The 24,997-nt window shown below is 47.7% G+C and overlaps 13 protein-coding genes across 13 annotated transcripts; 7 read left to right on the top strand and 6 right to left on the bottom strand.

Annotated features, from left to right (window-relative positions):
• Window positions 1-1,188: 1,188 nt before the first annotated feature.
• Window positions 1,189-5,211, bottom strand: BJ212DRAFT_1474119 (Vps54-like protein-domain-containing protein; the record flags this gene model as incomplete). The annotated part of the gene is made up of 11 exons (XM_041339042.1): window positions 1,189-1,804; window positions 1,854-1,945; window positions 2,008-2,130; window positions 2,182-2,289; window positions 2,346-2,467; window positions 2,523-3,006; window positions 3,060-3,303; window positions 3,377-3,517; window positions 3,575-3,633; window positions 3,689-4,905; window positions 4,953-5,211. The coding sequence occupies 11 exons, from the start codon at window positions 5,209-5,211 to the stop codon at window positions 1,189-1,191; spliced, it is 3,465 nt and encodes a 1,154-aa protein (XP_041199759.1).
• Window positions 5,212-5,473: 262 nt separating this feature from the next.
• On the top strand, window positions 5,474-6,112 carry BJ212DRAFT_1309209 (uncharacterized protein). Its single transcript, XM_041333920.1, has one exon. It carries the CDS (start codon window positions 5,566-5,568, stop codon window positions 6,052-6,054), a length of 489 nt encoding a protein of 162 aa, XP_041199758.1. The 5' UTR covers window positions 5,474-5,565; the 3' UTR covers window positions 6,055-6,112.
• A 269-nt stretch (window positions 6,113-6,381) lies between these two features.
• On the bottom strand, window positions 6,382-8,125 carry BJ212DRAFT_15509 (TLC domain-containing protein). Its single transcript, XM_041341911.1, has 9 exons — window positions 7,670-8,125; window positions 7,477-7,617; window positions 7,360-7,424; window positions 7,272-7,306; window positions 7,167-7,213; window positions 7,088-7,114; window positions 6,930-7,035; window positions 6,769-6,878; window positions 6,382-6,713 (listed from the first exon to the last, which is right to left on the bottom strand). The coding sequence occupies exons 1-9, from the start codon at window positions 7,876-7,878 to the stop codon at window positions 6,626-6,628; spliced, it is 828 nt and encodes a 275-aa protein (XP_041199757.1). The 5' UTR covers window positions 7,879-8,125; the 3' UTR covers window positions 6,382-6,625.
• On the bottom strand, window positions 7,487-8,701 carry BJ212DRAFT_15529 (uncharacterized protein). The gene is made up of 2 exons (XM_041341925.1): window positions 7,670-8,701; window positions 7,487-7,617 (listed from the first exon to the last, which is right to left on the bottom strand). The coding sequence occupies exon 1, from the start codon at window positions 8,550-8,552 to the stop codon at window positions 7,875-7,877; it is 678 nt and encodes a 225-aa protein (XP_041199756.1). The 5' UTR covers window positions 8,553-8,701; the 3' UTR covers window positions 7,487-7,617; window positions 7,670-7,874.
• On the bottom strand, window positions 8,606-9,015 carry BJ212DRAFT_1257371 (G-protein gamma-like domain-containing protein; the record flags this gene model as incomplete). The annotated part of the gene is made up of 3 exons (XM_041329849.1): window positions 8,606-8,689; window positions 8,786-8,822; window positions 8,891-9,015. The coding sequence occupies 3 exons, from the start codon at window positions 9,013-9,015 to the stop codon at window positions 8,606-8,608; spliced, it is 246 nt and encodes an 81-aa protein (XP_041199755.1).
• Window positions 9,016-9,196: 181 nt separating this feature from the next.
• On the top strand, window positions 9,197-10,794 carry BJ212DRAFT_1309187 (uncharacterized protein). Its single transcript, XM_041333919.1, has 5 exons — window positions 9,197-9,711; window positions 9,759-10,029; window positions 10,086-10,179; window positions 10,240-10,416; window positions 10,471-10,794. The coding sequence occupies exons 1-4, from the start codon at window positions 9,296-9,298 to the stop codon at window positions 10,386-10,388; spliced, it is 930 nt and encodes a 309-aa protein (XP_041199754.1). The 5' UTR covers window positions 9,197-9,295; the 3' UTR covers window positions 10,389-10,416; window positions 10,471-10,794.
• A 322-nt stretch (window positions 10,795-11,116) lies between these two features.
• BJ212DRAFT_1257665 (G-protein gamma-like domain-containing protein) lies at window positions 11,117-11,476 on the top strand (the record flags this gene model as incomplete). The annotated part of the gene is made up of 3 exons (XM_041329875.1): window positions 11,117-11,241; window positions 11,292-11,328; window positions 11,390-11,476. 3 exons carry the CDS (start codon window positions 11,117-11,119, stop codon window positions 11,474-11,476), a joined length of 249 nt encoding a protein of 82 aa, XP_041199753.1.
• Window positions 11,477-11,749: 273 nt separating this feature from the next.
• On the bottom strand, window positions 11,750-12,182 carry BJ212DRAFT_1256887 (thioredoxin-like protein; the record flags this gene model as incomplete). The annotated part of the gene is made up of 3 exons (XM_041329819.1): window positions 11,750-11,857; window positions 11,913-12,054; window positions 12,115-12,182. Coding segments are annotated over 3 exons (318 nt in total), but the record flags the coding sequence as incomplete, so codon positions are not given.
• Window positions 12,183-13,442: 1,260 nt separating this feature from the next.
• Window positions 13,443-15,758, top strand: BJ212DRAFT_1309166 (CBF/Mak21 family-domain-containing protein). The gene is made up of 8 exons (XM_041333918.1): window positions 13,443-13,814; window positions 13,864-14,126; window positions 14,175-14,683; window positions 14,735-14,795; window positions 14,852-14,962; window positions 15,012-15,178; window positions 15,226-15,410; window positions 15,466-15,758. The coding sequence occupies exons 1-8, from the start codon at window positions 13,467-13,469 to the stop codon at window positions 15,616-15,618; spliced, it is 1,797 nt and encodes a 598-aa protein (XP_041199751.1). The 5' UTR covers window positions 13,443-13,466; the 3' UTR covers window positions 15,619-15,758.
• On the top strand, window positions 15,759-18,888 carry BJ212DRAFT_1309163 (phosphatases II). The gene is made up of 6 exons (XM_041333917.1): window positions 15,759-15,849; window positions 15,901-16,011; window positions 16,066-16,231; window positions 16,284-16,444; window positions 16,499-16,627; window positions 16,681-18,888. The coding sequence occupies exons 1-6, from the start codon at window positions 15,826-15,828 to the stop codon at window positions 18,787-18,789; spliced, it is 2,700 nt and encodes an 899-aa protein (XP_041199750.1). The 5' UTR covers window positions 15,759-15,825; the 3' UTR covers window positions 18,790-18,888.
• On the top strand, window positions 18,889-20,975 carry BJ212DRAFT_1309156 (methionine adenosyltransferase). The gene is made up of 7 exons (XM_041333916.1): window positions 18,889-19,185; window positions 19,235-19,266; window positions 19,322-19,924; window positions 19,977-20,151; window positions 20,203-20,379; window positions 20,431-20,490; window positions 20,540-20,975. The coding sequence occupies exons 1-7, from the start codon at window positions 18,981-18,983 to the stop codon at window positions 20,584-20,586; spliced, it is 1,299 nt and encodes a 432-aa protein (XP_041199749.1). The 5' UTR covers window positions 18,889-18,980; the 3' UTR covers window positions 20,587-20,975.
• Window positions 20,976-21,010: 35 nt separating this feature from the next.
• On the bottom strand, window positions 21,011-21,868 carry BJ212DRAFT_1309153 (uncharacterized protein). The gene is made up of 2 exons (XM_041333915.1): window positions 21,658-21,868; window positions 21,011-21,602 (listed from the first exon to the last, which is right to left on the bottom strand). The coding sequence occupies exons 1-2, from the start codon at window positions 21,687-21,689 to the stop codon at window positions 21,146-21,148; spliced, it is 489 nt and encodes a 162-aa protein (XP_041199748.1). The 5' UTR covers window positions 21,690-21,868; the 3' UTR covers window positions 21,011-21,145.
• A 247-nt stretch (window positions 21,869-22,115) lies between these two features.
• BJ212DRAFT_1451682 (phosphoribosyltransferase-like protein) lies at window positions 22,116-24,699 on the top strand. Its single transcript, XM_041338831.1, has 9 exons — window positions 22,116-22,472; window positions 22,529-22,753; window positions 22,812-22,897; window positions 22,944-23,319; window positions 23,373-23,596; window positions 23,644-23,768; window positions 23,821-23,894; window positions 23,951-24,050; window positions 24,100-24,699. Coding segments are annotated over exons 1-9 (1,623 nt in total). The 5' UTR covers window positions 22,116-22,471; the 3' UTR covers window positions 24,512-24,699.
• The last annotated feature ends 298 nt before the right edge of the window (window positions 24,700-24,997 follow it).

Here is a 24,997-nt window from a genome sequence, read left to right as displayed (position 1 = left end):
GCACGTTTGATTGCGCGACATTGAGCTGTCATAGGTATCACTTGACACCATTACTCGTGCTTTAGTTGAAATTGGGGGAAGCAACCGTTCACGAAGGTGTGAAAGACGTGAAAGTAATGTGATACCTGGCATATCACAGAACGCCAAGCTCTTAGGTCCGTTTATTCGCCCTCAGAAGAGTGCAATCCACTGATATATTCATCTCATCCAGTTCTGTCACGTAGTAGTAGACAGAACGTCTGCGAGTGACGTTACCACGGGTGAGATTCATCGTTCGCACGTAATAAAGTTGAGGACGGAAATACTGATTCGTCACCTGAGGATAATATCAAAAGTCTCGCACAGCTCCTGCAGCATGCACCCTAACACCGTGCATCATTATTGGACTTGAGGTACAATAGCCGCCCGTCGCACAGTCGTGACCTTGAGGGTGAGGACCAGACCAGTCGACGCAAGTCGCCCGTGATGCCATTGGTACCGGCTCTCAGCTCTGGACTTTCCCTCAGTAAAGGCTAGTTTCTGTAGAACCGTAATGAAGATTCACCCATTTCTAGCTCAGGCGGTCTGGAACCATTTGGTCACCGTCGGTCAATACAATATTGGATACATCCCGCGTCATAACCAAGAGTGTGTCACGCGGACGTAATACACGATACGCTGGGCCACACATGTATCTGTCAGAGGCTGTCACAGAGCCAGTTTAACATTCAGGCCTCAGGACTTGCAGCATTGCAGCAGCACGATCTTGGCTTCGTGGGACACATCAAGCTCAGTTAGCGCAGCAGTCTGCTGTTATTAATAGTCGTTAATATTCTTCTAAATTTCTTCCTCGATTTTCGTTTCCCCACATTTGGATCCGAAGTGCAGTTAACGTTTGTGCGGGTCCCGCGTCAACGTAAGGGAACAAAGAGAGACAAAGTTTCAGTGGCTCCAACATCCAAACGGGGCCCGTCTTCAGTTTCCTTTGTTTGTTGCGGTATATAAATACAGTCTCCATATCTGAACGACCGGACAAGCACGGGAAAGGTTCATCTGACCAAAACAATGGGATCAGGGAATGGACGACCTGTCGGGCATGATATTTGTGAGGAATACGCCACCAAGTGTAACACTAGAATGTTCCGGTTTTCTAAAAATCTTGCAAGAACCCATAATTGCTATCTAAATTGCAATTGTCAACCAAAATTATCAACTATCGCCATTGCAAGGTAATATAGGAACCGCAGGTGGAACTTCGTCGTGGTTATCACTGATCTCACGCTCCTCCTTCCTATGGAATGCTGTCGATGCGGAATTACTTTCCATCTCAGAAGCGACACCGTTAGAGGTGTCGGCTTCTGAAAGTAGCGAGTGATTGGCGTCATCGGGAAGGGGTGGAAGTACATCCTTTGCCGCCACATCTACATCTCCGGAAGAAGATTCTACTTGTTTGAAGTCTGTTATCCCGCGGGCGCGAGAACTGCTTCGTGAGGGTGGCACCACAACATCAAGGGTTGGACTCCCACTTCGATATTCTTCCACGGTGGCAGCATGGGTAGGTGCCCCCTGAGGAGGTGGTGGCAGCGGACTAGATGTCGGAGAAGAATTGACTGCGGGTAGTGGCTTGTCCGGCTTGACACTGTTTTTCCGTGACAGCAGCCCCTTGATGCGCTCGTTGGGACTTGCTGTGGCTCGGATATTACTGAACGCCGACTTCCGAGACAAAACCTTTTCCACAACCAGATTCTTGAGCATATTTGTGGGCGCACCGACGTTTTTCAGAACGGAAAATTTCTCGTAAAGGTAGTGCGCATCAGCGAGCATCCTGTCAAAGTCGTCACGAGGCGCAAAGATAGGGCAACTATTCTAGTCACCTGTCTTTCGCTTCTTGACTTTGCAAGTCGATCTTGCTGTATTCTTCGGATAGGCGGTGATTGATCGTAGCGAACACCTGAGACATCACATACTGCAGTAGGTCACGAATGTAAGCGAACTTAGGTTAGCACGTATAACATAAGTATCACAAACCTCCACAACTGGTGCGGTCAGGTACCTCGAGAGCACCTTGTGAAGTGTGACAGTCTCCTTGACGAGAAGTTCCATGTAATTATTGACACTTTCTCCCTGTTTGGGCCGATCCCAATCAACGTTCTATTTGCACTGGGTTTAGCTTTCAAGGCCCCGAGCCGCGGGAGAGATTACGGCAGAGGGCGTAAAACTTGCCTGTAAAGATTTGACATGTGCACTAGTGCGATCGCCCATAATAGAAATCAACTTGGAATGAATTTCACTCTGATGCTCTTGGAAGTCCTACATTTAGGACACGAGTGAGATTCGGTGATGACGTACGGCGGTTCCGGACGCACCCTCTTGAGTTTATCAAATTCGATTAGCATCACTGCCTGGGTTGGACTCAGGTGACGACGGAAAGTTTCTCGTACATAGGGAATGAGTGCGATCATTATGGACAAGGACTGTGACGCCAGCGCTGAAGGGATGACGTCAGTGGTTCCTAAGTGTCAGGGAGGATGAACAGTGCCTACCAAGATGTTTTGCTGTGATATTCTTCAGACCAGCTGACCGCATGGCTCCAGCGCCAAGAACAACTTGACAGGTCCTGGAGTTAAACGCCTTCAGAAACTCTATCACTCGACCCATCGTATCGATGTTAAGCATGGGCAGATTTACGACAAGCTTAAGGTAATCGAATAACAGGCCGAGGACAGCACCTGTGGCAGAAACACAGAAGTACGGTCCTTCGATTCGAAGGTACTTGGATGACGGCGCGGATCCATTCGGATTGCTTGAAGGAGGTTGGGGTAGTAACGGATTTTGGGCCGAAGTCGAGCTATCTGTCTCTCCTACGATAAGCTCAGGGGAATCCCGGACTGCGGAATCTACCAAAACATCTGCCATGTGCTGCAGTGCTGCAGGCACTTCCGACATCGGATTCCAAAGCTCGTCTTCGACAAGTTTTGCTGATTGGCTAATTCGGGCCTGATGGAACGCTTGTAGGAAGTGCTTTGCCTAGGAGTAACATATTGTTTTCATATCTGATTGACTTAGATAAAGGGACGTACCTGACCAAGGACCACTCCCCTCAGCCCCATGATCATCCGCCGGCATATCACTTCGCATTGCACCACGAAGCCCCACGAAGCATTGAAAAAGGTAAGAAAGCCGGGTATATCAAGTTGCGCATGCTGTTCGGAACGATATCCAATAACTATTGCCGCTAGCTTGTTCGAGAGGTCCGCAGTTGAAGATAGAATATCCAAGAGTTCTTCTTGAAATGAGATGATATCTACTGATGGTTTCGGCGCTCTGTAAGATATGAACCAGGAAGTATGGAAGCACAGTGAGCGATAAGGCGGAGAAGGAGAAAAAAAGGTCATACAGCAAACTTTGCAACACTTCTATTAGTATGCCATTTTGGGCCTGAATACCCTTGATACCATTTAGAAGACTCGTATACAGCTGTGAGAGAAGCGATAGGAACTCCCCATGCTCTTTGGAGCGAAGAAGATTTGCAAGTCCACTATAAGGAGCATAAGACAGTTGATAGTGGTACCAAGAAAGTCAATGCCCCGCTTACCTTAAGGCAGCATTGGGACCTTTGGACTCCTCTTCACCCGTATTGAAAGACGGAAGGTGCTAGAGAATAGAGAACAATCAACGATCATGCACCATTGAAGTGCCCAGCACATACATGCTTCATAATACCTTGCATTTCACTTGTCACAACTTCTCTCCATGAAACTGTGGCTTCGCGAATCCCTTTGGTACGCAAAAGGCCTTGAAGAACGGGCCGCAACCTATCCTTAAAAGAGAGATTCACGTTACCATTCCGCTCAGGTGCTCCATTCACTCGATCTAGTAAGTCAAGCTTTAGCACATTGACGAGCTCCGTGGTAAGCGAGGACGTTATCTCCATCGTCAATGCACGAACGTGCGCAGGAAGAGAAGAGAATGCAGTTAAGGAGGATAGTGGTATTGATGGAGCCTTCCTAGTCACTTCGTTTTCTGGGGGAGGCGATTCCGGCATAGATGGAAGAGGAGACGATCGTCCATTGGTAGGGACACGGACAAGTTCTGCGCGAGCTTCCCTGCCTGAAACTGGAGGTTGTGCTTCAGCAGCTGCTGGATCCCAGAGTGCTTCTACGCCTTCAATGACTGTTAAAGCCTCGCCCCACTGTCCCGCCGCAACTAATCCTTTTGCAACACCAGTCATCTCCAGCACGCCCCCGACCTCTTTGACACCACTACAGACAGATTTGAGATTGAGCAGTTTACACTCTGTCCTCACAATTTCTAGTCCTCGTTTGGCGCCTTTTTCGTCGACCTCCTTGAGCAGTCCACGGAGCTTCGATATCCGATCAAGACATTCTTCCGATTCGGTCTGCAGGTCTTGCAAGTTGGTTAATGCCGCAAAGAATGATGTGGACCGAAGAGAAATTTCTCGAACGAGATGCTGTTCGATAGTATCTGCGTGATGGGAGAGCTTCTCAAGAAGAGGGAGCGAATACGAGAGCGACGAAGGGTCTGAGGAATCTTCATCTTCTTCCTGGTGTTCTATGACTGCATTGAATATCTGTGGGTCGCCGAGATTAAATTGAGCGTCGAAGAACACCTGAGGGACGGAGCTAAGTGGTGTTATTAGCTTTCCTGCACGAGGCGTGCGTGGCGTAAGCGGAGTGTCTGTGGAATCACGAGAACTAAATGATGCGTCCGTCTGTTCTTGACCATCCCGACCAAGCTGCATGTTTCGCTCAAACCTCTCCCATTCCGGCGCAATGGCTCGAAGATACGGATCGAAATCCTTGCGTTTCACACGCGGTAAATTAGCTGGGAGCACAGTTGGGAGAGAGGAATGGGCTTTTGGAGGTGCCTGGCGTCTATGAGGATTATTGAGAACCGTTGAAATCGCTGGCAACAATGAGCATCACACATCGCATAATGACAGCGCAGCCTACCATTGAATCCCTGTGTTGTGCTACTCCATTCCTGTGGTAAAGCGCCGAGAGCAATATTGGTCGTTGACAGATTGGGCAGTTCAAGGCGAAAAGGTGTTGCGAAATAGTCACCTCCACGACCTTCAGTAGTCTCTGAAACGCTCCCTGGACCTCGAACACGAGAGGATGTATCCCAGTTTAAGCGGAATGGACGTGCAACTTGTGGTATTTCTGGTACTGGCGTGGCTGGCCTAGAGGGACTTGACGCATGATCAGACATGTTCTACGCTTGCTTGTGTGCAAGCTCAGTATTCGGAAGTCACAGAACACGTGGCTCAAACACGAAGATAGAGTAAATCCAGCTCGGCACGTCTAATAAGGTTGCCAGTTGTTTGCCAGCAAATGTGGTCGACGCGAACGTCGGTGAGCAAGTTTAAGAAATCCCATAAGTTACTACTGATGCGTTCCTTGGGGACCTCGCGAATTTTGTAAGATATATATACCATAACAGGATTTTTTGGTAATAAATGTCTCGACTTCGGCTGTAATCTTCCTATATTAGTTAAGGTTTACTACGAAAATACTTCAACGTCTTCAACGAATAAATCGTAGTACTATGTAGTGTTCTTCGAGCATGGCATCGGTTTTCAGTCTTCCCGAACCGCTCCAGAGGTTCCTCAGCAAATTCCCCTTGCACACTTACCCGCCAATTCCGGTTACCTCAAGACGTCCTTTGCAAAAGCCTACGCTATGGATTGCACCTCCTCGGACAACGGCAGCCGACCAAACATCTAACTCCGATATTTTGAGCGCAGACGCCGAGTGTCTGAAATGGCAGGCATATATCGCTTTGCGTGGGGTAACTGACATCGCTGTACGGTGGGACATCTCTCCAGAAGGTGGAATCGATGGTCGTTTGCCTTGTCTACATACTCCTGCGCTTGGAGATGCTAGCAGTGAGCTGTTAGCACCACGCTCTATCCCTGGTTGGGTGGATGGACGAGTTGACGGTGGGAACGATCCTCTCAATGGTTACAGTGATGAAACACTCAAGGACGAGAGCCACGCATGGGTCTCCTTGCTAGAGGGAGTAGTACATGCTGCTTTGGTGCGTGCATTCTGACTCATATGTAGACCACATCCTGACTGCCCTTGCCAGACTCTATCAGAGCCTCCACAACCTGCTCTCTCTCAACTCCTCCGGACAGCTACCGCTGGAGGGAGGGCCCTAGCAGCCACTCTCAGCCCACCACCTGCTCCTCTGACCGGCTTGAGCTCAGTACTACCATCGTATGGAACAAACATTACACTCTCATCCATCCAAGGACAGTATGCGGAGGCCATCGCTTCACTCTCAGAACGACTTGGAACTGACAAATGGTTCCTTGGCTCAGAGTAAGTCACTATAATATTCGCGAAGCTGCTACTTAGGTATACTCATTGATACAATGCAGAAATCCCACTGGCTTGGATGCACTCGCATTCGCGTACCTACACTGTCTTTTTTATAGCATAGACAGCACAAGAATCGAGGTCACTCGACGCGTGAACCTTGTTGCCTGGGAGCGGAGAGTACGGACGCAAGTAGAGGCAGCGTTCACTGTGGCCTAGTGGTCTGATCCGTGGATTTAATCATACAATATCCGTTACTGCTGGCATTCAACCTCCAAAACAAAAAGATATCTAAAAGTTGGTTATATCTTGGTCTTTCCGTTGACGACCTTGTGACCATTGGGTTTTCCTTGAAACCTTTTCACAAGCGCAACTATCATCTTGGTGAACCTGAGGTTTATAAGCACAAATTAGCCCTCCAAGACAATGGCAGCGGAAGTCTTACCAGAACCAGTTGAGACCTTGGAGCAAGACGTTGCCACCTCCATAAATGACGAGGTATGGTGTCAAAATTTGGTCGTCCACGCCACTCAAAGTCACGAAGAAGTCATATGACTGCATTTAAAACATCAGTGTAAAGGACGTCAGATTCAAATAGGCACCGACCATCATTCCGCCCCAGATGCAGCGTACACAAAAGAAGGTCGTAATGAGAACAATGCCATTGACAAGCTGAAGGACACTGCCTGTTTTTCCTGTCTTGTCCAAGAACCTACCAGCGAAGCTCGTCTACATCATCATGAGCATATCTAATTATGACCTACCAATGGATATTCAAGAATACAGTGCTCCTATGAACAGCATGAACAAGGAACTAGACGTCTGCTGTAATACATCACTTACAGCTCCCAAAACAAGAAGCGTACTGCATAGTAAGGAACAAAGGGCGTCTAAATGAACGTGTTATATGGCCTCTCCATGAGGCTCTGATATGATCGTATCACTCACAAATGAAAGGCCATATATCAGAAGGCACGAAATGCCTAGGGCTAGTTTATTAGAAGCAAGTTTGCGAAGCAACTCGTTGGACACGTACCATGGAAAACGAATCCAACGTCACTGAAATGGATGATCGATTCCAAAGTGTCCCAGATGAAGTAACTGGAGCGAACTCAAAAAAAACAGTGTTGGCGTTCGCTCAGAGTTGACTCACCCCGTTGCGATAGCTATTACAAACCCTGCATCTTCATGCCAACCAAAGGCGCGATTTTGGTCAAGGCTCGGGAGATTGAGACAGCGCCCGGCAAGGAATATGATCAAGATAGCATGGACGAGCGATGCCACGCGTATATTCCTGTAGTTGTGGATTATCACCTGCCCAAGAGGTGTAGTGTAGTCACCCTCACCAGTTGTTCTTCGCTCTCTTTCCTGCATTCCCATATGAGACAGGAAAGAGCACACCGCTTACTGCAGGTGAGAAACTATTGTGCACAGTAGTAAAGAACACGAAAGAGAGCAAGATAACATCGGCAAAGTCAGATATCTTGCCGATGCCCAGTTTTTGCGCCGCTGGCGCAGCAAACTCGCGAATTTGCAGGCGCACGTCTTGGATCATGGCACAGAGAGGAGTACGTAACTGAAGGTGTGAACCAACTGTACAGACGATCGAATTTGTGGTGCACTTCCTAAAACTGTTATGTGAACAACGGAACGCGTTTCAGAGATGGGCGCGAGTAGATGCAGCAGGAATTCACGAAGAGACATCTGTTGTTTATAACGAGAAACTAGGATATAAGAACAAACTGACAGGACAAGACTCCTGGTAATAAGGACAAAGAGCTCACATGTTGATCGAAAGCTATTTTCAAATAGTTCACTAGGTCTTGGCTCAGAATTTAATATGATAGTAATTGGCTTTATTGTCGAAGGTCTCTTCCTCAACACATATATATCACATAGATGCACTTCCAACCGAGACAAGAACTGATAAAAACAAATAAAACACGGAGCCATGCAAAAAATGAGAGAATGAATCATGCAAAGAGTGACATGCTCGAAATGGATAGACCTTGGAATGACTCGAAGCAGCGAAGGGTTTGCAGCAATATGTATACGACTGGAGTGTAAGAATGTGCAAGCCATGAAGCATCGTCCATCTGGTTTTGGAAAGTCACAATGATGAGGAGATGTAGGATATGTGTAACGAGCGTGGGCAGTTTGAGTGTGCGTAGGATGCGTGGATGTGTCGCGCAGGAAAGGGGTGTTCGGAGTCTCCTTCGGTCTCTCCATAGCCAGAAAATGAAAGGGGGTATGTCACGGTATGGGGTATAAGGAGTAACATATCACATCACGATACAGGTGCAGCCTGTTTGTGGAGGTGCGTACGGGTCCTCACCCTTTCCAACAGGTCCCCACACAGAAGGTACCTGAAAATAGGTTGTATGAGCGTAAATCACATAGGCACACAAAACGAAATTGTGGAGCCAGTCAAGGCGCTGAAAGCATTGGCAGCACAAACGCACCAGATGGTCTTTTGTGGTCTTGCAGTAACGAATTAGACTGTAAGACGGAGGTCGAGGGTAAGATCTTATGTGCCCGACCATGGTGGGAAGAAAATAGGACGGTACCTTGTGCTAGCTTCGCTCACTCTCATTCGCGGTCGCGCGAGATCCTCTCGCAGTCGTTGGTTGTGCTCTGTGAGCCTGCGAAGCTTTAGCTCCGACATAGATTGCTTATGTGGACGAGCGTTCATAGTGAAATAGTGCGGAAATGAGAACAAAGAGGTTAGCGAAGCTCAGGAAATCTTAAGAAGGGAATCTAGTATGCGCCTGCAACGACAGACAGCTTATGAGCAAAGAAATCAGTAGACTTGAAGTGAAAAACAACGGACCTGCCCACCGGGCCAAGATGTTCGGGAGAGAAACGAAGAACGCTCAACAGTGGGACATACCGTGTCGGAGTTCCAATTCATAGGCGTTGCAGTGCAATCAGAACTTGGAACCTTCTTACAGTTTCAACGTATAACACTCATCATGGTACGCCTTTCGTCACCAAGCGATAGGAAGTCAACGTCGAACATCCGAATACGGTCCACTGTGTCGAAAGCGCTCAAGTCATGTCAGATGCCATCTACACGTTCGGCCTTCAGGGACGTTACTGACAGCAAGACTGCAGTGATTAATACAGACAGACCACGCGTAATGGCCCGTAATAGACTTGTTTCACCCTCCCAGAGGATTCGGAATCGGCATAAATGCACCTGCGAACCTTATTACCAGTCTCCTACTAGATCAGAAGAACCCCCCGGCTACACTGAATATCGCGAAGAAGACGAATTTACCGACGTGGAAGACGCCATTCAGAGACACCAGAATCATGAAGACGAAGATGGTTCCTCGGACTCTGACTGGGACGAGCATGCGACTTTAATTGCTCTCTTAGACGACGGGTATTCACAAGCTTCAGGGATTGCTTCGCTGCTCATCATCATCTCAGGGAGGAGGCTCCTGAATTTGCTGATGGCGTAGCTATCGTTGATCGACTTTCACCAGTATTCCTTGCTCATCGCCGAGAAGCAACAGAACAGTTCAGGGAGACTCTCGTTCCGGTGGTCACTCGAGTAGGAGAGGCTCACAAATCCCTTTCGCACGACAACAATCCAACTTTGCTCCGTGGAGTCGCCCTATTTGACAAAAGCTCGAGAGCCCTCGAAGATGCTACAAGGCGTGAACACGATCAAGTAGTTCGGGCGTTTACTAGGGTGAAAGTTAGTTTGTGAAAGCTGCCTTTATCTCCTCGTTCAATCCAGAAATGGCTTTCCAGGAAACGCTCGAAAATTTATCTCTTCAGCTCCAAGATGTATGCGCTGAAAGTGACAAGCTCCTCAATACTTATGAAAAGGCCATCGACGAACTTGGTATTTTATCTCGGACTTCTTGAATTATGAGCCTAACCACGGAATGGTCCTTCCACGCAGTCCAACGACTTGGAGGTTATTCGAAATCGGTGCCCGGGGACGTCGAGAAACTCATATGCAAACTTGACCAGACAACGAAATCTGTCGCAGCCGAAGATCATGCAAAAGCCAAGGAGAAACTTCTGCGAGGCATCTTGGACAGATACTGAGTACAATTTGCCTTCTATTGCACGTCATGTACCTTGCCCGGACTTTCATCATGTCACTTTACTGATTCTGTTCTCCATACAGCGTGTTCTTGCCAGTGGATTCATCACGGAATTTTCGTATTGTTTGTATGACTTACGTTGTTATTTAAATGCCAATCCTTCAAGCTGTTCTCCTACCGTTACTGGTTATAATTAATCGAGTGACTGAATTACACTAAGAAGCTCTGGCGCTGAGCCTTCAGTCGCGGAGCTCAATAGTAAATTGGATGTACATTTCTAGTCTAGAATACGTTTCTTGATAGTTCTGCCCGGTCGCCGACTCGCTCTTCAAGTTCGTTATCCCAATATCCCCATGCGGCTTTGCCGGATCTGGTTCAAGACAAGTGCTGAAGCTGAAGTGTTGAAGCTAGCTGGTTAGGAGAGAACCGTAGAAAAGAATTTTATGAACAAAATATAATTGTCCAAATTTGGATGTTATCATTTCATTGAGGTCAAACCGGGTAATTGTGCCGTTGCAGACTTGTCTCCCCACCGTGATCACCACATAGTATTACTACCGTCTAATCCTGTGGTACCTGACTTCTGTGTGACACGACGCGCGACAAGTACAGTTATACGGCAGTTTATACAAAGCTGGTGAGTATTTTGGTCTCCAACAACTGACCACACTCTCATATCTCATAGTTTTTACTAATCAGGGACTTTCACCATACACGAATACCATAAACATGAGCTCTCGAGGCGGAAGGCAGTCAATGTCGGAGCTACGGTATCGTCGGCTGCTGGAGCACAACCAGCGCCTTCGAGAAGACTTGGCAAGGCCAAGAATCCGAGTTAGTGAAGCAGCCGCCAGGTGAGTTCCATTCGTTTGTCTCATTAAAAACCAGGCTGACTTGTTCGTAGTTTAATTCGCTACTGCAAGACGACGAAAGACCACCTCGTATGTTTTCTTCTTTGTGCGAGTTTTGTGTTGAAGTTGTGACGAATGAAAATTCACCCAGGTTCCGTCCGTGTGGGGTCCAGTTACCAAGGCAGACGACGTGTACGGCCAACAAAAAGCTGGAGGCGGTTGTTGTTCGATACAATAGCCTGGACGGTTCTGCGAATCTTCATTCGCCCACTTTCCCGTCTATATGTTAGCGCCCAACACAGTTCTCGTTTATACCGCTGCATTACGATGTGGACCCCACTGCTTCACTGACCCCAATAGTTTGTTTTCATCTCCTACGTGTACCTATATTCAACCTTTCATTAACTCTTTACAAACTCTACACCGCTTTCGATGTTTTGATCCATTTTTTGGAACAGAGGGTTTCGAACATATATAACCATGTTCATCATGTAAGGATGCTACGTGTCTTCTACAACTTGGCTATGAATTCGCGAATGCCACTTTCATTCAGGGCTCCAACAAACTGGTCAACCTTCTGGCCATCCTTGAATGCTATAACTGTTGGCAGCGCCCGCACCTGGTGTTGATGACGGGGATGAGAACTACGCAAGTTCATGTTAAAGTATGCGTACCTGGTATCTTAGTGCTAGGTCGAACTCCGAGTCTGTGTCCACTGTGACCAGGTCAAGCGAACGGCCGCTACCAGTTTTTACTGTCTCGTCGCTGGTCAATTTTTCAAGCAGGGGCGAAATCATCTTGCAAGGGTTGCACCACCTATGATACGCAGCTATCAGCACATATGTTCAAACGCCTATTACACCCGAAGCTACGTACTCTGCATAAAAATCAACCAAGACGGCCTTGTCACTCGCAGACGGGTTCAGAGCGACTTTTTCAAACGTCTAGAAATTCAGGTGCATGTAGCGCTTGTGGTTATGTTTGACCAAGCTAGTGCTATGATACAGACAGGAAAGGGTGCTTACCTTTTCATCGGCATTCAAGTAGTGCTCTTGGCACTTCATGGATCCATGAAATTGACGCAGGCCAACTGTAGACCTCAAACTATGGCCCACCGTCGACGCAAAGGGCAGCCGCGTCGAAGCTTTGAAAGTGACGGATAACATTGGGGCAACAGAGCGTCACGGTTAAACACGCTATATTAAAACAATTCGGAATCCAGTCCCACGGTCGTTGTTTCCTGGCTGTTTGCGTTGGTCCGATAAATCCACAGCTGCGCTGGCGATACCATGTAGTGTATGGTAGGGGGCAGAACTACTTGTCAAGGGTCAGTTCTGCCGGTTTAACCGGCAGAATTGGCAAAACTCTAGGCTGTGTGTACGACATTCCTAATGAGCGGTGTTCCTGATCCAACTCGCTAAAATCAAAAGCATTCCTCGAGCACTTCACCAGAGTCAATATTTGCTTTGAACTTCTTCAAACCTTTTCAACTCTTCGAGAGCTGCAAATTCAGCGGCAACGTCGTCGGGCGAGATACTGCGAAGGATGCTTCAAGATCCTGTGTAATCTTGACAGCAACTTCACGAGTGTGCATACGAGGTCAACTTCCCAGCCTTCATGGCTTTCATGGCGCTGTGGTATCGAAGATTTACACAATTTTTTCCGAGTGTTTCGAATGTGTCGACTGAGAGATTATACGTCGCGCAGATTGTGTTGTGCCGAGATCAGAGAACTCAGAATGTGCCCTTTATTTCGCCTGCATGCCCTACAATTGAGGTTCATCACAGCAACTAGGCCTTGAGCGGGTGAATTTCGGACTTGATTGGAAGGTTTTTCTACCATGAAAGGCTGTTTGCTTGGCCGTCAGCACCAAGACTTTATGGAGCCGTCAGTCGGTTTTTGTGCTCTATTGAATTATTCAAACATCTATGATATCTAAATGATATCTCCGCGAGCCCCAGATACTCTGGAGTCCTGACAAGTTCTGCCGTGTGTCAGGCACAACCAGTTTTGCTCGACGATATAATACGCCAATAATGCATCGCCCAGTGTGCGGCTTCTGCGAACAGGCGGGCCGTAATGGTGTACTGATAGTAATAGATCGGCACTAAGAGCTTCATTGTATTTACAAATGATATTATGTAATGTATATATGATAATTAAATAAGTAAATAAAATTAATCCAGAGATAATCGGTCTGAATCTACTCAACTTCGCATATCCCTACCATGCCGGTCCGCTCACTCCCTCCCCCGACCAAAAGACGCAAGACAGCTGTTGAATCCACTTCGGTCAAGTCCCTGGAAGATCAGCTAACATCCGCCGTCACAGAAAATGGCTCTCTTAACCCACTCGCGGACCTGCTCATACTGGCATATGGCTCATCAGACGCGAGAGAAATGTCCAAAGCTGTCTATAGCGTTTATCGCGTATTTGTATTGATAATATCTCGTGGGATGTTAGTCCACGGAGGTGACGATGCTGCTAGGCTTGTCCGCAAGTGGATATGGGAGAAGTTGGATTCATACGTTGAACTGCTTGTTGGCTTACTGCAAGATGAAGAGCCTGCGCTGAGGGTACGTGTTACATTATTGATTGTGCTTTGTCTCTTCACATTGGTACCAGAAATCCTCGTTGGAGATACTTTTTTCGCTTCTGAAGCATCTCTCAACTTCACTAACAAAGTCTTCCTCGACCGCACAACCGCAACTTCACCTTGCGCACTTCAAACAAATTGTCCACGGGCTTCTATTGTGCCCTCCATCCCATCGGTCGAATAGAGGCAGTAAGCATAGTTCAAAAACGATGCTGGACGTGAGAGAGAACTTCGTGGAGGTATGGTTTAGCGTCTACGACGATGTTCGATGGTGTTTTTTGCGAGAAGCAACGTAAGGCCCAGTGCAAAATTTATATGCAGTGCTTAAATCTGCCTTTAGAACTGTGCTCTCGAAATATTCATCTACAAAATACCCTCACCTGCTCGACAATTTACTCTCCATTATGGAAAAGTTGTCAACATTTCCAACGGACCCGTCAGAGCTTAACTCGTGGTGGGTGGAAGAGCTCGGCGTAAAACCCCCAAAACACAAAAGTGCCAAAGGAGATGCTGAAGAGGACGACGCCGCAGAGTCAGTGGATGAAAACGACGAGGATGACTGGCGCAAATTTTTCGATGAGGATCCCAATGTGAAAGATGCAAAAAAAAGCGGTGTCAAGGCCCGGGCTTATACCCTGACATTCCACCAGTCTCTTTACTCCCTCCAAGCTCATCGTGCTGTATTCACGCGAACGTGGTTAAACTTCCTGCCCCAGCTGTCATCTATATCTACATCCTCCAATCGAGCGCTGACAACAAGAGCATTGAATATAATGCATCGTGGTGTCTTGCCACACCTCACTAGGCCCGTGCTTGTCATGGATTGGATAAGTGCATGCGTGGATCTTGGTGAGGAAACATTCCTGGCATTAACCACAATTTATTGAAGCATTCTGCTAGGAGAAACAGTTGGACTGCTTGCACTTAACGCTTTGTTTACCCTAATGCAAGACTACAATCTGTAAGTGCAAATCTTCACGTGCCACGCTTTATGTCTCACAAACCTTCATGTCGTAGAGATTACCCTTCATTTTTCACCCGATTATACGCATTCCTGCATCGTGATGTTCTACACTTGAAACATCGTGCTCGGTTTTTCCGTTTAACCGAGCTATTTTTGAGTTCTACGTAAGATCCATCTCTACAATTTCCACTTATCGTTACTGAGGCAGCCCAGGCATTTGCCTGCAACTTTATTAGCATCGTTCGTCAAGAGGTTGTCCAGGCTATCATTGAATGCTCCTCCAGCAGCTATCATCATGGTCGTTCCTTTCACGTATAACATTCTCAAGCGACATCCGGCCCTCATGGTAATGATACACAATAATTCTGGTACCGACACCGGTATGCATTCAGCTCCTTGGCCACCATCTAACTAATCACGATGTCAGACCCGTTCATCGCCGATGAGCCAAATCCTAACTCCACCAACGCACTTGATTCTTCGTTATGGGAGCTTCACTCTCATATCCATCATTATGATTCTGCAGTGTCAACTATGGCACGTATTTTTTCAGAGGCTTTTACCAAGCCTGGTTATTCAATGGAGGATTTCCTCGATCATACGTACGGAACGGTAAGAGAATCTCCTTTATACTCTTGTGCACGCGCTTACTGTGACAATGTTGAAGCTCATTGAAACCGAGGTTAGACGTAAAATAAAAAAGGAACCCGCGTTAGCTATGGAACTGAGGAAAGATCTCTTTCCACTGGCAGATGCAGCAAATACAGAAGACGGTTTGGCTGGTAAAGATGCGGTTAGCGAACTGTGGGTGTTTGGATAAATAATATACTGTGGTACAGCCAATACTCTAGCTTGGAAATGAGGTAGCGGCATCGACCATCATACTCATAAGCCATTGTCCTCAGGCGGAGTCCATGATATGTAAATAGGATCAAACATACCAGTATTGATTCCGTCTGACGTTGAGCCTGGGCTGAGGTCTGCTAAGGTCGAACGGCATCCACTTCCACCAGCTGCAGATAGATAGATGGATTCGATCAGAGTTTCAAAGGTGCGCTGCGCGCGAAACGCGCGATTGATATGCTCAACAGTGCATGTGCAGGTGGAAAAGGTATTATGTGGCAAGTCCGGCGGGGCTCACTATGGATCACTTCACCTCACTGCCCATCACCTTATTTTTCGCTATGAGGATTCTGAGAAAGAGGAGATGTGGGCGAGTTCTACATTCCGGTCTACGGCGTGCTCCACTTGATAACCCGCACTGCAGGTACCTTACCCGCTAATATCTCTTGTATTGAAGCTCCCGCAAACCTTGCATGGACAGAGCCCGTTAACGTTTCACACTCGCATGTTTGAAACATTTTCGCTGTCCTTTGAGAAGGAACGGGACGCTATAGATGTATTCGAAAGTGTCAAAGAGCTAACCGTGTGCAGTGAGCATTCCATCCCTTGATTTAAGTCGCATCGATTGTTAACATTTATTAGCCTCTGTCAACCAGCTGTATGCATTCTTCTACACCCCTAACACGCCCTTTGATACTACGGGTGGATGGTCCCTCTACTCTCCAAGAGAAGAATTCGGCCGTATGGGCGTTGGAACTCGTACAAAAGCTTGGCGTTTCACTGACATCAATAAGGACTATGCGGTAAGTATTGAGCATCCCTGTTGGATTATCCAGTGTCTGAAGATCAATTCAAAGTTCTCGCCTACATACCCGTCGCGGCTGGTAGTCCCGTCTCGCATCAGTGACTCGACGTTGCGATACGCTTCCAAATACCGCAGCAAATGTCGGATACCTGCGCTGACCTACTTGCATTGGGCAAACTTTGTTAGTATTAGGGCACCTGAGATAAAGTACACTGTTAAATTTACCCGATTCAGGGCAGCATCACAAGATCAAGCCAGCCGATGGTGGGCATCAAGCAGAACCGCTCACTGCAAGATGAGAAGCTCGTTGAAGCTGTGTTTCAGTCTCATCATTTCTCTGAATCACGCCCATCTGGACCGGTTTACGGTGCCACTAGCACAAATTTGATAGTTGACGCACGGCCGACTGCCAATGCTGTGGCTAACACAGCCAAAGGCGCAGGCACGGAAAACATGGATAACTATAAGGACGCCAAGAAGGTGTATTCGGGCATAGACCACATACATGCCATGCGCGAGTCCCTTGCAAAGGTGGTGGATGTATTGCGCGAGGCAGACAACGTTGCTGCGAGCGTTATCGGTAGCCTGCCTGGGGAAGCACAACAACTTGTGGTAGTCGACCGACAGGCGCTACGTCGTTCTGGATGGCTCAGACACATGTCAAATATAATGGAGGGCGCAGCTCTCATTGTTCGAAATATTCACATCAATTCGTCACATGTCCTTGTTCATTGCTCAGATGGCTGGGATCGAACGTCCCAGTTATCTGCTTTGGCCCAGCTATGTTTGGATCCCTATTACCGCACCATCCGAGGCTTCCAGATACTCGTCGAGAAAGATTGGGTGTCCTTTGGACACAAATTTCTTGATCGGTGTGGGCACCTCTCCTCCGACAAATTCTTTACCTCGTTACCGGAAACTGGGGGGACGGGTAGCGGCGCCGATGCGGCGCAGGCCTTCTTGGTTTCTGTCCAGAATCGATTTACGTCCCAGAGCCACCTGAAGGAGACGAGCCCATGTTTTCACCAATTTCTGGAATGCGTTCGTCAGCTGCAGCGGCAGTACCCCTCTCGCTTTGAGTTTAATGAACGTTTCCTTCGCCAACTGCTCTACCACCTCTATTCGTGTCAATTCGGCAACTTCTTGTACAATTGTGAACGAGAACGACGAGCTGGTGAAGATGGTGTTATTCCCTCAGAGCGGGCAGCTTCTATTTGGGACTTTTTTAACTCGACATCAGAGCTGGAGAAGAACAAGAATGATGCGTACGACCCCTCTTTGGATGATCCCTCCAGTAGATATCCTTCAGCTGACATGGGTGTTCTTTATCCGAATGCCAAGGATATTCGTTTTTGGCACGAGCTTTATGGCAGGACCGAGGAAGAGATGAATGGGAGAATAGTTGTTTCTCAGACGAAGGAGGGTCCAGAATTTACATCCCCGATCGATTCCCTGGAGGATGACCCCGTCAACTCGATTAGCGTTCCCGCGGGAATACCGCTTCCACCGTCACCTGCCAGAACGCCAAACCTTTCGAATCCTTCTGTTGTATCACCCAATGCTGGGAATACGTCCGAAGCGCTGACTGCAGGCCTTCGTGGACTTTGGTCTTCGTTACCAGACATTCCTCAGAGAACAACCGCAGATAACACTACAGCTCCGTCCTCCACATCACTGCGGCCTTCTGGCCCTCCCCTTCGACCATCATCTCCAGGGAGTAATCTTTCACATCCTACTCGCTCTTGGACCGCGAATTCCACGGATACATTGTACAACACTGGAGTAAGATCAGTGTGGGGGAAATTGTCCTCGAATGCTACGGCGGCATTCTCAGCGATGCAGGACGCTTATGATGGAGTTGCAAAGGACTTCAAAGCATTGCCGAGGCCATCAGGAGATAACGAAGATGCCCAAGGAAAAATCTCCGAACTCCAGCCTCGTGAGCGCCTTGGAGACGGAGAACGCTCTGCTTATCGTGTAACCAGCCAGTCACATTCCATCGGCTCAACGTACAACCCTTGGGATAATGCGAAACCCCAAAAGGCTATACATGACATTCCCTCTGATAACCCTTGGAGTACTACTAGGTCAAGGTCGCCTAGACAGGCTTCTTTGTCACAAGATCTCTTCGATGGGAAAAAATCATTACCGCTTGACCCAACAGTCGCACATCCACCTCGTCGCCTAGAGTCTGGAGACTCTTCAGGAGTCCGAATATCTGGGCAGAGCCAAGATGTTGGCGTACCCTATCTCACGGTTGTATCTGATGAGAGTCTTGTTCTAGAGCAGGAAGATCAACCTCCCTCGACAAATATAGATCCTCTTGGTGTAGGATTTTTGTAATAAGTATAATTAATTCGCTTGGCTATCAGCTACTATCAGTCTAAGGACCCACGTTACACATATTGTGAGGCTCGATTGAACTTTTTCCCTCCATCAGATTGCCACGTCTGAATCTGCTATCTAAGGCTATCCCTCGTGTTTCTGAGGACGTAACTCTGTTACAAGAGGATGGCAGGAGGATGGCGTGATTAATGTCCAGCTTATATAAGCCATATATTGAACCTTTAATTGTTTTGCGCAAACGTTTGGTTTCACATCTCCTTCCTTCCCAACTCTTTCCTCGTTCTTTTTTTCAACGTCTTTGTCTTATCATGACTGCTAATGGTCACTCGCGTCCTGCCCTTGCACCTGGGCATTTATTGTTCACCTCTGAGTCTGTAGGTGAAGGTCATCCCGGTTAGTTTCGTCGTGGTCAAAACTTTGCAAAGAAACTAATCTGTAACAGACAAGATTTGCGACCAGGTTTCGGATGCTATTGTGAGTACCCACTTGATATCAATCATTGCGGAAAACAATCTAATCAGCATCACAGCTCGATGCTTGCCTTGAGCAAGACCCTTGGTCAAAGGTCGCTTGTGAGACCGCATCGAAGACCGGCATGATCATGGTCTTTGGGGAGATCACCACCAAAGCTCAGCTCGACTATCAAAAAATCATCCGCAACACAATCAAACAAATTGGTTACGATGATTCTTCCAAGGGTTTCGACTACAAGACTTGCAACATTCTTGTTGCCATTGAGCAGCAGTCTCCTGATATTGCTCAAGGTCTAGACCATGGCTCTCTGGAAGACCACGGTGCTGGTGACCAGGGTATCATGTTCGGTTATGCTACCGATGAGACTCCAGAATTTATGCCTTTGACCATCATGCTTGCGCACAAGCTCAACCGTGCCATGGCCGATGCTCGCCGGTCAGGTCTTCTGCCCTGGTTGCGCCCTGACTCAAAGACTCAAGTCACTGTTGAGTACAAGAACGATGGTGGTGTGATGATCCCCCTGCGCGTGGACACGGTCGTTATTTCGACCCAGCACGCAGAGGAAATCTCCACCGAGGAGCTTCGCAAGGAAATTTTGAGCAAGATCGTCGCACAGGTCATCCCCGCCAACCTTCTCGATGACCGCATCGTTTACCACGTACGTGAATTTTTACTTCCTAGTGATGCTTGCAACTCACGAGTTGGATTAGATTCAACCGTCTGGCCGCTTCGTCATTGGTGGCCCTCAGGGTGATGCCGGTCTGACTGGCCGCAAGATTATCGTAGACACCTACGGTGGTTGGGGTGCACACGGTGGAGGAGCCTTCTCAGGCAAGGACTTCTCCAAGGTTGACCGTTCTGCGGCATACACTGCTCGTTGGATTGGTATGTTCATTGGTCTTAGATCGATTGTACGATATCTGAAATTTCGCACAGCCAAGTCTCTCGTTGCTGCTGGCCTTGCTCGCCGCTGCCTTGTTCAGCTCTCATATGCTATTGGTGTCGCCGAACCCTTGTCTATCTACGTTGACACTTACGGCACCGGCAAGAAGACGAACGAGCAGCTCGTTGACATTATTCACAAGAACTGGGACCTCCGCCCTGGTGTCATGGGTAAGTCTCCTTCCTCTGCCTGGAGAAGGACAATTGATCAATACTTTTTAGTGCGCGAACTTGACCTCCAGAAGCCCCACTACTTGAGGACCGCATCTTACGGTCACTTCGGTATGTTCTTCACGTTGTTAGGTGTATTGCAAAAACTAATCTTATACAGGTAACCCCGCATACACCTGGGAGAAACCCAAACAGCTTAAGCTGTAACCACTCTTTTGTCTCACTGGGTCGAATATCTCTTCATCTAGCATAGGAAGTTCATCCTTCCCTAATTTATCATCCATCATCGCACGCACCTTTTCTGTAGACTATTGCACGCCATCGCTTTCTACTCCGCAGCCAATACGCTGCCTATTATCACGACCATTACCGGCGACTCTGCCAGGATTCCAACAACGTTGCATGTTGATGCCCTACCTATATCCACTATATCACCTCGTAGTACGGAAGAATACAATCGCGTTCAACCGCGTATTTTACAGTGATTTTAGAAGTGATTGTGAACCAGGCTTGAAGTTGCTCTGCAAATCTCGATTCGAAGTGCGAGTAACTATTACGAAGGGACAAAGAAGCAAGATATGAGACCTAACTTAGGGTTCAACCGGTTGACTATTGATATTGTTGCAAGCTGTTTCAGGTCCCAGGACTAGTGCTGGGGGCATAATCATTTGCGAGCAATTGTGCCAGCACAATTGGCAGAAGTGGCAGAACCGCCACTTCTGCCACTTGGCAAAATTATCAAGGCGCTACAGGGCTGTGTGTACCACTAGGAAACATAATTAGAAGACATCAGCATGTCCACATCCCACTGTCCATCGTCGTGTGAGGTGTGATCAACTACCATGATCTCATCGTCAACAGATTTCGGTAGAAGACCTCGGTCAACATGCTTTAATTCTGCAAAACCATAAACTTGGCCTTCCAACACTTCGTTTCCATCATCCAGTGCTCGTTCCATGGCTTCTTTCTCATGTTCCAATAGTGCAAATGCTGCATCGATCTCGTCAAGTGATATGGATTCAGAACCTGCAAGATCGTCATCGATGTTCTGAGTCAGAGGCGCAAGTGGTGGTGCCCACGCAAAATTGGCTTCTAGATCGGCAGCTACATCGATGTTGATTCCTAGCTGGGCGCTGGTGTGCATGTGCGCATGACGTCGACGAATCGGCCTGCCATTAGCCACGGCCTTTGGTAACGAAGATTTGCTTGAATCTTTGCCAGTGCTTCAAATGTGTCTACCGTGAGATTGCAGCGCTTCGGAGACTGAGCGCTACCCACATCCGAGAAGAGGCATTCGACGTCGGCAGCATGGGGAACAATATATAAGAGGGTGATTGCTAGTGCCTTCAGAGGATGTCTGTCGGCACTGACTGTGGCGAGGCTTTCCCACCATGCCAATCCGTCAGCTTGTCCGCGTGAAAATGGTGCGCGGCACAGGTTATATGCTTTGAGGTTATCAACAAACAGGCTGTATTACTGAAAAAATTCCTACTCTACGGGAAGTCCAGTTGCTCTGAGTCGATCGACTATATACATGCCTTATAAGGTGAAGAGGGTTAACTGGGAATTATGGGGATATTCTTGAGGAAAATGTAGTTATAATGGGAGTAAAGCGTGTGATTGTTGGCAAATTTCTGGACCGGAGAATGTCTCATACTTCACAGCCGCATCGTAATTCACGCGTTTGTGCTGTGGCTATTGGAATACCTTTAAATTTCGCTGTGATCCCCTGTAGTTTGACATTCTGCCGGATTCTGCCAGCAGAGTTCTGTCATCTGCCAAGCAGAACCAGTTCTGCCAAACCAGCTGGCAGAATGGCAGACTCTTCTGCCCACAACACTACCCAGGACCAAAAAATTGCGACCCACGTGTGTGGTTTGAATTCGTACATGTACGGACCGAGGTCAGATTACATAATAATTATCAAGGAAAAGATTATCACGGCAAAGTTGCGGCAGAGCGATAAAACACCATGCCAGTTTTTCTTCAGGCAGTTTTCGGTCTGTGACCGATAGTAGTACTTGCACGTTTATCACGCGAACGGGCATCGCCCCAGCTTGCACGTTCTCTTTCATTTCACCCCTGCAACGCGAGTGAGTTTGCTTCTTGATCGTCAAGTACCAGATCCTCTGACGGATCTCCGATTTAGTGTGTGGTATTTTAGGGCTCCTGCTTCATGATCCATCGGTGGATGCAGCACCAGATATATGTGAAGGTCTCTCTTTACTGCAACACAGGGGACAGGATGCGTGTGGCATCGTGACCTGTGGCCCAAAAGGCCGATTCTTTCAATGCAAAGCCAACGGTATGGTTCGTGATGTCTTTGATGAGAAGGCCATTTCCAAATTGATTGGAGGGATGGGTGTTGGCCATGGTGAGCACTCGGGAGTAAACTGGTATTGCCGACGATTATCTGATATAGCGCATTGCAGTTCGTTATCCAACTGCTGGAAGTTCGAACCACGCTGAAGCTCAACCGTTCTACGTTAACTCACCCTATGGTATTGTATTTGCGCATGTGAGTTTGTTTTCGAGATTTGTCACTCAAGACTGAAGGTGATTAGAATGGGAACCTCATAGATGGCCCTTCACTCCTGCAATATATGGACGCTACTGCACACAGACATATAAATACTTCATCCGATTCCGAGCTCCTACTCAACCTTTTTGCCAACAATCTCCAGCAAACTGGCAAATTTCGCATAAACGAAGACGACATCTTCAATGCCATTGGAGGCCTTATGAAGCAGTGCACGGGAGCATATGCATGTGTTGCAATGCTTGCTGGCTTCGGGATCATTGCGTTCAGAGATCCGAATGGCATACGACCCGTTGGGATGGCTTCCAGACGTAGCAACTCTGGAAAAGACTACCTTTTTGCAAGCGAGAGTATTGTTGCTGATGCTCTGGGGTTTAGCGAATGGGAGGATGTGAAGCCTGGTCAGTCCCTATTTCTACCATTAGCCGCAGTTACTGATGTCGGTGACTGGTAGGTGAAGCAGTGATCATCACTCGGTCAGGAGTTTCAAGGAAACATGTTGCAGAGCATGCGACCTTCGCACCTGATATATTCGAATTTGTCTACTTTGCTCGCCCCGATTCAGTGCTTGATGGTATCAGTGTCTACCGCAGTCGAATGGCCATGGGCGATGCGCTTGCGGTCGAAGTTGACAAGGTTTTGAAAGCATGCGGCATCACAGTGGATGTCGTCATTCCTGTCAGTGGTTCCCCTCGTTCCACGATTTTGTTCTGATATGGTTTCAGGTTCCTGACACATCTCGTGTTGCAGCTTTGAATCTTGCTCAGAAGCTCAATTTGCCCTACCGAGAAGGCTTCATCAAGAATCGCTATGTTGGTAGGACGTTCATTATGCCAGGTCAGCAAATGAGGTCAGATATATTTACTTTCATGAATCCACAATATTGATGGTACTTTTCAAAGACGAAAAAATGTCAGACGGAAACTGAATGCCATGGCCTTGGAGTTTTCTGGGAAGAATGTTCTTCTTGTTGATGGTGAGTTGTGGAACGACTGAAAAATCATCTAGTCTTACCTTGACACACGGCTTCAGATTCCATCGTTCGTGGCACCACCTCAAAAGAGATTATCCAGATGGCGAAGGATGTTGGCGCAAAGAAGGTCATCGTCGCAAGCTGTGCTCCACCCATAAGGTAATTCCTTCTACCAACCACCGTCGCATTGCTGACGAACATTTGCTAGGTACTCTAATGTCTATGGTATTGATATGCCTTCAAGGACAGAACTTGTTGCATACGGGCGCACCACCCAGGAAATAGCTGAGGCCATCGGTGCAGACCTTGTCGTGTTCCAGACTCTTCCTGATCTCGTCGCATCTGTGCGACAATTCAACCCGTCCATTCCAACTTTCGATTGCTCCGTATTCACAGGGGAATATGTCACTGGTGGTGTCAGTGAGGAGTATTTGCATCAACTGGAATTGCTCCGTGCGGATAACGTCAAAAACAAGTTGGCCGCAAACTCATTGGAAGGCAAAGGTGAGGGCGATATGGTCAATGGATTCCACGATCGGGAGACCATGGTGGCGTCTAGCGGTCCAATCAATCGTGCGGACGACACAGTTGGATTGCACAACACCTGGAATATCAGCTGACATGCAGTTGCTTTCTTGCGTAAGTAGAACCTCTATCATTATCTCCTGTTCTATAATTTCGTCACTAAGAAGAGTAACTTGCTAAGTATCGCTATGTAGGGTGTTAGAGTTAGAGGGATATGTATTTAGTAGATGCTAATTGGATATAGATGGCGTAAAATTCTGGCAATGACGAAAAAACTGCGCATACACGATATTAGAGTATCATGCTGCAAGCTCACTCACTGGACAGATGCGAAGGAAAATGATTTTGCAGAAGGTTCAGGCGGTGGGACCAGGAATCAAGGCGGCATGAAATGAGATGAGACGATGATGATGCTTCCGGACGCAGAAGGCCACTCACAGAGCCCAGCACCGAATTAATCATATCATACCGTATAGCACTGTCTCCCAGATTGCTTATAACTGGAGCAATAACCTAAGTCTCAGAGGATGATATTCAATATCTTCGGCACGCACAATCTGTAGAGAGGACTGAATACAACG

Source organism: Suillus subaureus, assembly GCF_016647635.1.
Source record: "Suillus subaureus strain MN1 chromosome Unknown BJ212scaffold_1, whole genome shotgun sequence".
Lineage (NCBI taxonomy): Eukaryota > Fungi > Basidiomycota > Agaricomycetes > Boletales > Suillaceae > Suillus > Suillus subaureus.
Note: the sequence above shows the minus strand (reverse complement) of the source record. Positions and strands in the feature narration are given on the sequence as shown.